The 12,810-nt window shown below is 41.1% G+C and overlaps 1 protein-coding gene across 1 annotated transcript; it reads right to left on the reverse strand.

Moving 5' to 3' along the window:
- Positions 1-1,212: 1,212 nt before the first annotated feature.
- On the reverse strand, positions 1,213-11,454 carry LOC142376636 (transmembrane protein 263). The gene is made up of 3 exons (XM_075460060.1): positions 11,157-11,454; positions 5,963-6,050; positions 1,213-2,566 (listed from the first exon to the last, which is right to left on the reverse strand). Exons 1-3 carry the CDS (start codon positions 11,163-11,165, stop codon positions 2,280-2,282), a joined length of 384 nt encoding a protein of 127 aa, XP_075316175.1. The 5' UTR covers positions 11,166-11,454; the 3' UTR covers positions 1,213-2,279.
- Positions 11,455-12,810: the final 1,356 nt, after the last annotated feature.

Consider the following 12,810-nt stretch of genomic DNA (forward strand, 5'->3'; position numbering starts at 1 on the left):
AGTCATCCATTACCCCGCAGAAGCAGAGTGGAGGAGGAAAAACAGACGGTCCAAACACATTTATTCAGTAGTTTTTCCCTTTCCTTAAACATGTTATAAAGAGGTTTATGCATGTTAAAACTCGGAAACTCTTCTGAACTCTCTTTTCTTCCTACACTCAGTGACATCACCATGAAAACCATTTACATAAAAGCCTGTTTGGTGGCGAGTCTGACGCGCGTCAACCAAACGATGTGTTGAGTTCTCCTTCAGCTGCCTGTGGCTGACGCTCACAGCCGATGAGATGACGACAGAAGGCGGAAAAGCTGCTCTCAATGGTGGCCGACCTCTGTGAAAGAGAACATTTTCCTTTCCGTGTTCAGGATATTATTAAATCCTTTCACCAGGGTGGTAAAAAGAACCAACTTTTAAAGGATGAAATACATATCAGGGTTATTTTTTTATCCAAAATACAATTACTGCAGTCATCAAACATCAAAGTGATAGGATTTTATTATATTATTTATTTATTTTTTTACATTTATTTTATTATTGTAAAAGTCTGCTGCTCACAGGCTTTTATTTTGTAAAAGTCTGTCGCTCACAGGCTTTTATTTTGTAAAAGTCTGTCGCTCACAGGCTTTTATTTTGTAAAAGTCTGTTGCTGTCTGCTGTGGAACAGGAAAAGAAAGTAATCGGCGGATCCACCAAACATGGAGAAGGGTACGGAACTTTTACTCGGCCATTTTCATGTTAAAGTTCTTCCAGACGGCGGAGTCGACAGAACCAAAGTCATCTGTAAACACTGCCAAGTTGAATTGTCTTCTCAGCGTAGTAGTTCCAGTCTAAAATATCACTTAAAGGCAAAACACACAACTGATAGCAGCAAGTCATTCAAGGAAACAGACAGTGGAGCGAGGCTTCTACATAAAAACTACAGAAAGATGCTGATGTTAAAAGTGTGTTTGCACAACAAATGTTATGGCACTTTCATTCATATGGCAGCACATTTAACATAAAGCTAAATGCTAAAAGCTATACACTACTTTTGGATTCATTTTTGGATTCTGCGTACAAATGCGATTAATCGTGATTAATCAGGGAAATCATGTGATTAATTAAACATTTTAATCGTTGCCCAACCCTAATATCAAACACTTGAAAATGAGAACATATTCGCCTTTTAAAGGAGAATCTTTCACTTACCTTCACACAGAAACTGAGACAGCAGGATATTTTTAACCTTCCAAACTACTTTATTGATATATTGGACAGAAGGAACGCGTACACAACATTCACATGGTTTAGCTACCGTTTGCTCCAAATGTTGCATTGAAATGTTGGAAATGGATATAAATGCTCACGAGAGTTTCCTGCCCCAAAAAGCGCGGCGTATAAACCTCTGATTAAAGGACCAGTTCCGCCTTTACTGAGTCACCTGTTGGACAACATCAGGCACTTTTCTTCTCACTTAAAACACCAAAGAATCAAACGCTGCAGAATGTTTTCCTCCTCCTCACTCTGACCGTCTGATGCAGCGTTTCATCACTCCACACATCCTGAAAACACATTTCACAATAACAGCTGTAGGAAAGACCTGAGCCCAGGGTCGGTGTAATCACGAGAGCGCCTTCGGTCTTCGTGCGTTTCAGAGAAGTCTTCCTATATGCAAAGTCGAGGCCTCTGGGGGAAAAAATAATAATAAAAATAAAATAAATCTCAGCTAAAGGCTCTTTCAAAGAAAAAAAAACAAGGAAACAGAGGGTGAGACAGAAGAAGGCGCCAAACTGTCGCCTAAAGAACGCCGCCTCCAACGCTAAAACTTCCCATTTTCCCTCAAGCAGGTTTCAATAATACTTCAACACCACAGCAAAGGAAAAATAAACAAAGAAAAAAAGACTAAAAATCAGCATTTTAACCCCAAAACATTCCAGCAAGTGTCTGTAGATGGGAGAGAGTGAAGCCTGGGTCTGTAAACGGGTCAAAGTGTTCATCACGGAGTCCACCACGAGCCCCCCGCGGAGCCGGCAAACAAAACTCCGCGGGCGGACTGATTGTTTGAAGCATTTTTTGGTTGCCATGGTATCGCAGTACTACTAAATATCTCTACGTGCTGAAGGCAGTTTTTATATATATTTTTTTTGCATCAAAAGTCTTGACGTCGCCATGCTGGCAAAGACGACAACGTTCGAGAGCGAGAAAGGCACCGTTGGTGTCTGATTGGCGGAGATCGGCGGGCGGCGTCTCTCCGTTGGCTCAGGGCGGGGCTAATCCATCCATCATCCTCATCACCGTCCTCTTCACTCGGCCTTGTCTTTCCTCTTGGCGGTGAACGGGACTTTACTGGCTACCGTGGAGCCCACGCTGGAGACGCCGCCGGCCACGGCCGACACGCCGCCCTTCACCAGCCCCACCCCCATGGAGGGCACCGTGGTCACCGCAGACTTGGTGATCTCCAGGCTCTTGCCGCCCACCCAGGCGACTCCGCCCACAGCGGCGCCCACGACGCCCTTGGTGACGTTGAAGAGGCCGCCGGTCACCCGCCACACCATCCCGGGAGGAGCGGCGGCGTGGTCTTTGCCAGAATCTGAAAGGGATCAGACACAAACTTCCTTATTCACAAACTTCCTTACTAACAAACTTCCTTATTCTTTATTCTTCTGTGCGAGGACGATTTATTTTCTGGATGAATCAAAGTTCCATCCATCGGATTTATTGACTCCGTTTACCTAAAACTTAATTGTGGCGTGAACAGCGGCCTCGCCGTTTCTCTCCAGAGAGAGTTCATTGTGTTTAACAAATGAAAACTAAAGTTACTTTGTTTCAAATTGGTTTTAACTGGACTCATTTGGAATTGAATAAACTGGATTTTGACTGGATTGAATTGGACTGCATCTTTGTGACCCGAGATGACATTTATTCTCATTTATTGTCATTGTTCAGTTCAGTTCAGAGCTTTATTGCCCCTCCAGGGGGAATTTGATTTGCAGTGACACAACAACAAATAGACAAACAGTGACGTAGAACAATGTCGCAGAGTCCAGCACAACCAAACTTGATTTGAACAATCCTAACGAAGTAAGAGAATAAGTATCAAAGAGTATAAAATGTATAAAAGACGCCACAGGGCATTTAAGGGTTGTGCAAACTGATTGCACGTGGAACAGAGGAAAACTTATACCCATTTTTTCGTGCCCATGGTAGCTTTTATCTCCGTCCAGACGGCTGAAATTAATTCGTCCAACAATGGATGATCATGGCTGGACAGGATCATAAATGAGATCAAATTAAACTGAAACACTGAGATGTTGCAGTTTTGGGGGTTAACTCATCGTTTAGTTTAAAATTTTTTTAAAATTTAAGGTGGACTGACCTGTTTTATGTTTGGTCTTGGGCAGATTTTCTGTGACGAGTGGAAATAAACTTCTTTGTTATTTACCGTCAGGATGTGAAGGGAATGTTAAAGGATAACTGCGGTATTTTCAACATTAAGCCTCTTTTCTGAGTCGTCTGCAATGTTTTAGAACCCCCCTCACCGCTTTTTTGATGTTTACTGCTGTCTCCGGTATTTGCCTAAATTTGATTCTTCTCAACCTGTGGTTACTGGTGTGCACTGGTAATCCATATCAAATTTCGTGGCGAAAAGTTGCTTCTGTCGTGTTTTATTTGACATTTTGTACTGGATGTTGGTTGATATTACTCCGCCACCGCGAAGAAAATAGTGCGAGCATGAACGAGCTGCCAAATAAAACACGACAGAAGCAACTTTTCGCCACGAAATTTGATATGGATTACCAGTGCACACCAGTAACCACTCCGGTGAGTTGATGATTTTGAAAACGGACGTTTATGGTGCTTTTACGGACCTTTTTGGACATGCGCATGACTTGGCATTCTGAAGCAGTTTGAGAAGAAGCAAAATTAGGCAAATACCGGAGACAGCAGTAAACGGTGAGGGGGGGTTCTAAAACATTGCAGACGACTCAGAAAAGAGGCTTAATGTTGAAAATACCGCAGTTCTCCTTTAAGATTTATGCACATCAAAATTAATCAATTCTGAATAAATCATTCACCTCATTTCAGTGCTTCTGAAATTGTAATTCTGCATTCAACGACAACCGACTTCCAACTTTTGGGGAACTTTGATTGAAGCTTAAGGCTTCAAAAGACTTTTTAACATTAAAAATTACAAGAAAACATGAAGAATGTCAATAGATCTGTCCAGAGAATGCTGCTGATAGGAGAGCCGGATGGTTACTCAGCTGGTGTGGACTGAACGCCTCTGCACACCATGCCAAATCTAATGCTAATGCTAGCATTAGCATGGTCTTGTGCGCAACCTTGTTCTGTGAGATCTTAGAGAAGACTTTACATTTGGAAATGCTTTTGGGATCAAAGGAACCGCATTAGGTTGATTTAAGTCATATTCATCTTATAGTTTATATTTATTTTTTTCATTTAAACAATTAATCTTACACAAAAGATTTAGTCGCGGAGTTCCACAAGGTTCTATGTTTGGACCGATACTTTTCAACGAGGAAATCAGGCCCATTTAAAATCATTAGGGATACATTTAGTTAGACTGCTGAGCTCTCCCTCTCTGTGGAACCAGCTCCCAGTTTGGGAGGCAGAGCCTTCAGATATCAGGCCCCTCTCTGAGGAACCAGCTGCCAGTTTGGGAGGCAGAGCCTTCAGTTATCAGGCCCCTCTCTGTGGAACCAGCTGCCAGTTTGGGAGGCAGAGCCTTCAGTTATCAGGCCCCTCTCTGTGGAACCAGCTGCCAGTTTGGGAGGCAGAGCCTTCAGTTATCAGGCCCCTCTCTGTGGAACCAGCTGCCAGTTTGGGAGGCAGAGCCTTCAGTTATCAGGTCCCTCTCTGTGGAACCAGATGCCAGTTTGGGAGGCAGAGCCTTCAGTTATCAGGCCCCTCTCTGTGGAACCAGCTGCCAGGTTGGGAGGCAGAGCCTTCAGTTATCAGGCCCCTCTCTGTGGAACCAGCTGCCAGTTTGGGAGGCAGAGCCTTCAGTTATCAGGCCCCTCTCTGTGGAACCAGCTGCCAGTTTGGGAGGCAGAGCCTTCAGTTATCAGGCCCCTCTCTGTGGAACCAGCTGCCAGTTTGGGAGGCAGAGCCTTCAGTTATCAGGCCCCTCTCTGTGGGACCAGCTGCCAGTTTGGGAGGCAGAGCCTTCGGTTATCAGGCCCCTCTCTGTGGAACCAGCTGCCAGTTTGGGAGGCAGAGCCTTCAGTTATCAGGCCCCTCTCTGTGGAACCAGCTGCCAGTTTGGGAGGCAGAGCCTTCAGTTATCAGGCCCCTCTCTGTGGAACCAGCTGCCAGTTTGGGAGGCAGAGCCTTCAGTTATCAGGCCCCTCTCTTCCTTTAAGATCAGGCTTAAAACTTTCCTTTTTAATGAAGTCTAAAGGCAGGGTTGAACTATCCCTTTAGTTAACTATGGTGACAGCCATGCTCAAAGTAAATGTCCTGAAGACCTTCTCCCTACTTGTGTTGCTATGACTACCAGAAAGTATCTGCACTGAAGTTCATGGCAACCCCTAAAACGTTCGCTGTAAGGCTTCGGTACGGACTGTAGAGGTGGACTGACAGGCCAATCTTTCCATAATAAAACTACGCAGGTGTAAAAACAGTCGGCTGAGATGAAACATTTTGGCATCTTTGATGTTTTTCTGGTGCCTTGTCAGAACAGTGTGTTTTTCTTTAAAACAGATTTGTAAACCAGCTCCCAGGAGTCTGAGTTCTGCGGTTACTTAATGACGGTTCAGTTGTCATGGCGATGGAGAGCTGCAGAGGGTTAGGCTAAACTGGTGAAAAGGGTCGCATAAAGCAAGCTGGAGCCGCTGTTACACAAACAAACTCATTCCCCCGACACACCGAGAGTTTCTTAAATAGCAACGGGCAACATGCGCCTCAGATTGCACCATAATCCCTGCTGAATTTCCAGCATTTAGACACATCCCAGGGTGCCTACCCTCTGGTGACTGGCTGTAGGCCGGTTCAGCTTCGTCAGAGGCCAGGCTGGTCCCGGGCGCGGGCTCCACGTTGACGTTGTTTACGTCCTGGAAAACACGAGAAAACCCCAGACTGTCATCACTCTGAATAACACACACACACACACACACACACACACACACACACACACACACACACACCTTCACTGATGAGATAAATGTAAGAAATCTTAAGGCGAGACACGGCCGGCAAAAACAGTGACTTTTCATGCAGTGGTCCATTTTTAGATTTTGGGCCAGTTTACTCCTTCAACATTGAGTCTCCTGCACAATGATATGTCGCCCAAATAACGGCACTTCCTTTCTATCAGTAACCAATCAGGAATGTCTAAAGGCGGATTTATAGCTGATGACGAAATCTCATTGGCTGCTGCTCGTTTCTGCTAACGGGATTGGCTCAGACGCATCACGTGGTGGACTCTGACGCTCCGAAAATGCCCCAAAACACCACAACTTTCAAAGAAAAAGATCTTTTATTGTATTGAACTTGTATTCTTTATTAATAAGATTATTTTATTCAATATTAGTATTACTAAGGGCCTGAGCATTTATTCTGTTTTTGAGCAATTGTTTCCAATACAAATGTATTAAATTCCCCTATTTAAATCTTTAAATGCCGTTTTCTCAAAATCAGTTTTTTGTATTTTTTCAGTTTCAATATCTCAGCCTATGGAGCACCTACTAACACCAAACTTTCCTGTTATACACTCAGCAGTATTCTGAAGATATTTACAGAAGGATTTGTTGATAAATCATTCCTGGCCTGATTTATGTGACATTATAATAAAAAAATACGGCGAAAATCAATGTTTTTTTTTTTTTTAGGCTATGGACGGTATGTTTTGATTTCCTAGGAGATGAAAGCAGATATCCTGAAATCCCTCTGTAATGTTCTTTTCATTTTGTGTGTAAACAAAATGAAAAAAGAATGTTGCACCTGGCTTTATCATGTGTTCAGATCTATCTTCCTGAAATATATGCAAATGTGCGCATATTTAATGAGATTAATTCAATTAATTAAACATACAAATTTCTAAAACTTGTAATACATTTTTTTCATACTTGTACAAGTAATCAACTGAGGAAGTGATTTCTATTATTCTAAAATATTACCCTGTTCACCTGTAGTGTCTCGCCTTAAACCTCAGACACTTCAGTCAGTCATGTCAGTGAGACGTCAAAAGGATATTTTCAGCCCAATGAAAGTCCAGTTAATGAAGATTGTTAACACGTTCATAACATGTTTTTTCTATGGTTAGAAACATATTTTATCAGTCAATGCAATGAGAAAAACATAAGATTTATGAGGTTTATCTGACAGTTTGAAAGCAGTCAGAGGTGAGCAGCTGCACATGAACTATAAAAAATAAATCATTAATGAGCTGTAGAGTTACATCGAACCATTTTAAAGAACAGTCAATCAATTAATTTATTATTTTTGATGGAAAACATAAACAAACAACACATTTACAAACCGGAGCTGCAGAGTTTACCACCCGACTTAAAACTGCGATGACATCATCAGGGAAAGTCTCACTTTTTCCAGGCGTTTGTTAAAAATAATAGATTTGCAGTTCATGGATTTAAGATTCTCACAAAAAAAACAATGTACAAAGTCATCCTGTTTGCAGAGGAATGTCAGAAAACTGGAGAGATTTTCTGATTGCAGTACCGTGAGTTACCACAGGGGGGTCTGCTCACTCGACCACACGAGGAACTTTGTAACCGTGTTTAACCGTGAAATCTGAGTTCAGTTTAACTTTTTGCAAAACTTTTAGTCCATTTTTAAATTGAAATTCAAATCCAAACTGAGGACACTTGAGGCCGACTCCACTACATGTACTTGTTTTTCATAATCTGCTTGTAAATTAAATTAAATTTCTTCGTTTTTATCTGTGTAATTTGTAACTGTGTTTTGTATTTGCTGCTGCCCATCTTGGCCGGGTCTCCCTTGAAAAAAAAGGTTCTTAATCTCAATGGGATCTTCCTGGTAAAATAAAGGTTATAATATAATACAATTTTAACAGATTTAATTATTTCATTTAATTCTCTCAGCAGAATTTTAACATTTTAACTCTTATTTGTCTCCAACCTTTCCTAAAACTACAAAATAAGACACAAAACAACGTTTCCTCAGATCAGTTTAGTGCACTGAGGCTGGGGCGTGATGTTATTTATGTAATGTGGATTATTCTAAACGACTTTATCTAATACTACATCTGTACTCTGGACGGAACTTTGTGCTGCATTCAATCTGCATGAAAAGTACTATAAAAATAAAGTTTTATTGGTTGATAACGTAGAGACCGGGCTAACAAAGCAGCAGCCTGAAAGTTAAACCGATCTTTACAGATTCAAAGAAACGTTCTGTTGCATTAAGCCAACGTTGGCGTTAAAGTAATTGGAGACCATTTAATTAACGTTGTTAAATATTCAAAAAAAAAAAAAAAAACTGAACAGAAATGAGCTTTTCTCACTGCTGCACAGACATCCATCGGACACTAGGGGGCGCAGTCTGTACACCGGGCATAATGTAGGCGTTACCCTCCTGGGAATGAAGAAGCAGAACCTGATTGGGCTGCATTACCGATATTATTCCCTAATTCTAAACTAAATTTTCCACCTTCTCAGACAGATGAAGTCAACATAGCTAATTAAAGGCGACGCTGTTGTTTATGCTAGCAGCTGTGATGCACATAGATCACAAATGATGAATCTGTTGTATTCTGTTATTCCTGATATAAGCACAGTGTTTTCTACAGGTTAATACTGTTTTTTAAATGAGGGAAATGATGAATCCAGCGTTGACTTCACAGACAGATGAAGCCAACATAGCTAATTAAAGGCGATGCTGTCGTTTATGCTAGCAGCTAGCTTTTTTTTCTCCATGGAAATCTTGATTGACAGCCAAAGGGACACATAATGGATGAATCTGTTGTATTCTGTTATTCCTGATATAAGCACTGTGTTTTCTACAAGTTAATACCATTTCTTAAATCAGGGAAATGAGGAATCTAGCGTTAACTTCACAGACAGATGAAGCCAACATAGCTAATTAAAGGCGATGCTGTCGTTTATGCTAGCAGCTAGCATTTTTCTCCATGGAAATCTTGATTGACAGCGAAAGGGACACATAAAGGATGAATCTGTTGTATTCTGTTATTCCTGATATAAGCACAGTGTTTTCTACAGGTTAATACTGTTTTTTAAATGAGGGAAATGATGAATCCAGCGTTGACTTCACAGACAGATGAAGCCAACATAGCTAATTAAAGGCGATGCTGTCGTTTATGCTAGCAGCTAGCTTTTTTTTCTCCATGGAAATCTTGATTGACAGCCAAAGGGACACATAATGGATGAATCTGTTGTATTCTGTTATTCCTGATATAAGCACTGTGTTTTCTACAAGTTAATACCATTTCTTAAATCAGGGAAATGAGGAATCTAGCGTTAACTTCACAGACAGATGAAGCCAACATAGCTAATTAAAGGCGATGCTGTCGTTTATGCTAGCAGCTAGCATTTTTCTCCATGGAAATCTTGATTGACAGCGAAAGGGACACATAAAGGATGAATCTGTTGTATTCTGTTATTCCTGATATAAGCACTGTGTTTTCTACAGGTTAATACAGTTTTTTTCATCATGGGAAATGAGGAATCCAGCGTTTTTTGGGGACTGAGTTGCGTTACGGACTACAGCCAAAGACACCGTGCTCTTTGTTACATTTCTTCACCGTTTATTGTTTTTAATCTCCCCAGCTGTTTGTCTGTGTAATTTTAAACCAGCGGAGAGTCGGCGGAACATCTGCGGATTTAAGCAGGATGTAATTCTGCTGTTTGTTCTAGAAGAAACTTCCTTCAGATTCACTGAGAATCTGAGTCAGAGCAGCAAGTTAAAGACAAAAATGCCCTTTAAAAAAGCTCCTGAATGTAAAGCAGACTGGAAGCCTCGCTGTGTGTGTGCGCTCGTTATGAAACCAAAAAAAGATTCTGGCATCAACTCTCACAGGAATTTAGCAGGATTGTGTTTTTTTTTTTTGGTTTTGAATCCTCCAACTATCGCTCTGCTGACCGAGTGCAGGTTTTTAATTGCTGATCGATATGAAGGGAATACTGGAACTACTGTTTGCCTGCAGCTGAATTATCATGGATTGAAATTACAGTGCAGCCAGCGGGGCTCACAATCATGTTGCAACATGTAATTATCTGACATATTTAGCACACTCTGGAGCCAGCGTTACGAAGGGAATTGTTAGGTTGTTCGTCGGTGAGCTTCTCATAAATATCTATGTGGACTCCACCAAAGTTCCTCCATCTTCTTTAGCTCTTTGTTGACGTTGAAATAATACAACAATGGGGCTTTTAAACTCATGTTTTATGCATTAAATTAACCTGACAGGTGACTCCCAACACTGAGCTGTAAACTTTTTCAGCTGGAGACGGTTTAAACCAAACAACATGGCCTCCTTCTTCTGCTGCTGCAAACTCAGACACGATTCTTCACCTAAAACCAACTGTATGCTGCAATATGTGCAATACAGGCACACAACAAAGTAACTTTTTACTTTAACTGTGACTGTTTTTATTCTTTTGTATATTATTTAGACATCCTTATACTGTGTGCCTTTTATCTTTTGTGTATCCAAAGCTAAATGTCATTATGCCTGCATGGTGGGAATAAAGATTCTAGATTATTCACGTTAAAAGCTCGTTTCTCGTGATCCTCAGATCCTTTTTAGGTTTAGAGTGAATTTAGAGAATTTTACGTAAGAGTATTAGGGCCAGGCATAAGAAAAATATAAATATATTTTGCCTGTCGAGAATAAAGTCGACATGCCTGGCCCTAATACTCTCCCGTAAAATTTAGAGAATTTAGAGTAAAAGGCTCCTGCTGATTATTCCTGATGAATGCAGCCCCTGTTGGGCCTAACTTTAAAACTTCTTCCATTCTTGGCACCAGTGCATCACAGTTCTGTAACAGTTGCAGGAGGCCGTGGCGCCCTGAGACCCTTTAATGATGATAGACCCCCCAAAAAAAGAAAAACTGACACTTACCTGCCACAGGAGACGCTTAAACCTGTTCTGTGTCAGTGCTCCTCATAATGAGCCTGCAGCAGTTTGAACCTGTTTCTGAGCATGAAGGAGGACACCTACCTTCACCATTGTTCCAGAGCGTCTTCTCCTCTCTAACACACCTGGCAGAGCAACCAGCAGCAGCCTGTTGGAGTCTGGGCCTCAAACTCAGCTGGAATGATTGATTTGTTTTCTTTTTGTTTTTCTGGGAGTGGGGGGCAGCAGCTCCGGCTGGCAGCGGGTTCTTCTTCTGCTGTTTTCTCGCCTTTCAGCGCAGAGACACGCAGCTTTGCAACTTCTCCGGACTCACTGCGGAGCTGCGCAGCTTCTTCTGCCTCCGCTGGTTCTGCCGACGTGGCGCCTTCAACACACGCACGCGCGCACGCGCACACGCACGGTCGGAACACGCGCGACTGCATGCCACGCTTCCGTTTGGGACGTTCACATTAAAAGTCTTCTTCTTTGGGTTGTTGTTTCCATCCACCGGCTCCTCGTGACATTTAGTCCGCAAATGCAACAAAAATAGTGACGTCACCTAAACAGATAAACTGTGACGTTTATGAAACAGAAAATATAAAAGTAAACTTTATTCTGTTAAAGTAATTTAGACACTTCTAATATTGAAATTTTACAGCATCAATATCAGACTTTGAATTTGAAAAACCAACAGTGTAAAAAAAAAAAAATTCTAAAAACTAAAATCAGTGGAAAAAAATTCAACATCTAAAAATTCAATTTCCATCCACCGGCTCCTCGTGACATTTAGTCCGCAAATTCAACCAAATAGTGACGTCACCTAAACAGATAAACTGAGACATTTATGAAACAGAAAATATAAAAGTAAACTTTAATCTGTTAAAGTAATTTAGACACATTGCAAACATGAAACTTACATATGGAAGTTTTTCTGTGCCATCAGAGTTTGAATACGAATTTCTAATATTGGATTTTTACAGCATCAAAATCAGACTTTGAATTTGAAAAACCAACAGTGTAAAAAAAAAAAAAATTCTAAAAACTAAAATCAGTGGAAAAAAATTCAACATCTAAAAATGAAGTGGAAAAAGAACCAGACTAACATCTGGGTAAACTCTTCTGTGGGATACTTCAGTGTGCAGTTAGCTGTCTATCTTGTTCATTTTCTACTTGGAAAACTATCAAACTGAGATCATGAGTTAACGATGAGGACAATCAAACATACTAAACAAACACCTGTCCATGCTCATAAAGCGATTCCTGCACAGTACGATCGACATGTGGAACAACAGGAATCTTCTAGTTTAAAATCACCTGTAAAGCTGTTCTTTAACCAGCATCTGAGTGTCATGTTTGTGTTTCATCTATTGATTTAACTGGATAGTTCTAGAGTGTTCTGGCCCTTTTTTTTTTGGATCTTTATTGTGAAAACCGGAAAACGCTTGTGGGCGGTTGTTGACGTTTCATTCAGCTCCGGATCCATCCCCGGATCCTCCTACATCATCATCAGCAGCAGCAGCAGCGTTTATTACAGTGAAAACGTGTCGGTGTAAAGTCTCTACGTGATATTTCTGTACCAGTGAAAGAAATGCGATGTAAACTCAAAAGAAAACATGGGTAAACTGATATTTAACGCGTTTAAATTCAGATAAATCACAAACAGACAACTCGTACAATTAAAGACAGTGAACAGATGAGAGGTTAAATGCTTTGTGATGTTGGCAGCAATTTTCATATATTTAAAACCCAATGACACATC

Source organism: Odontesthes bonariensis, chromosome 3 (assembly GCF_027942865.1).
Source record: "Odontesthes bonariensis isolate fOdoBon6 chromosome 3, fOdoBon6.hap1, whole genome shotgun sequence".
Taxonomy (NCBI): domain Eukaryota; kingdom Metazoa; phylum Chordata; class Actinopteri; order Atheriniformes; family Atherinopsidae; genus Odontesthes; species Odontesthes bonariensis.

Coding starts and splice junctions, on each gene's coding strand:
- LOC142376636 (XM_075460060.1), bottom strand. Junction 2,567..5,962: donor CTACAGCCAGTCACCAGAGG/GTAGGCACCCTG, acceptor GATCCCTTTCAG/ATTCTGGCAAAGACCACGCC.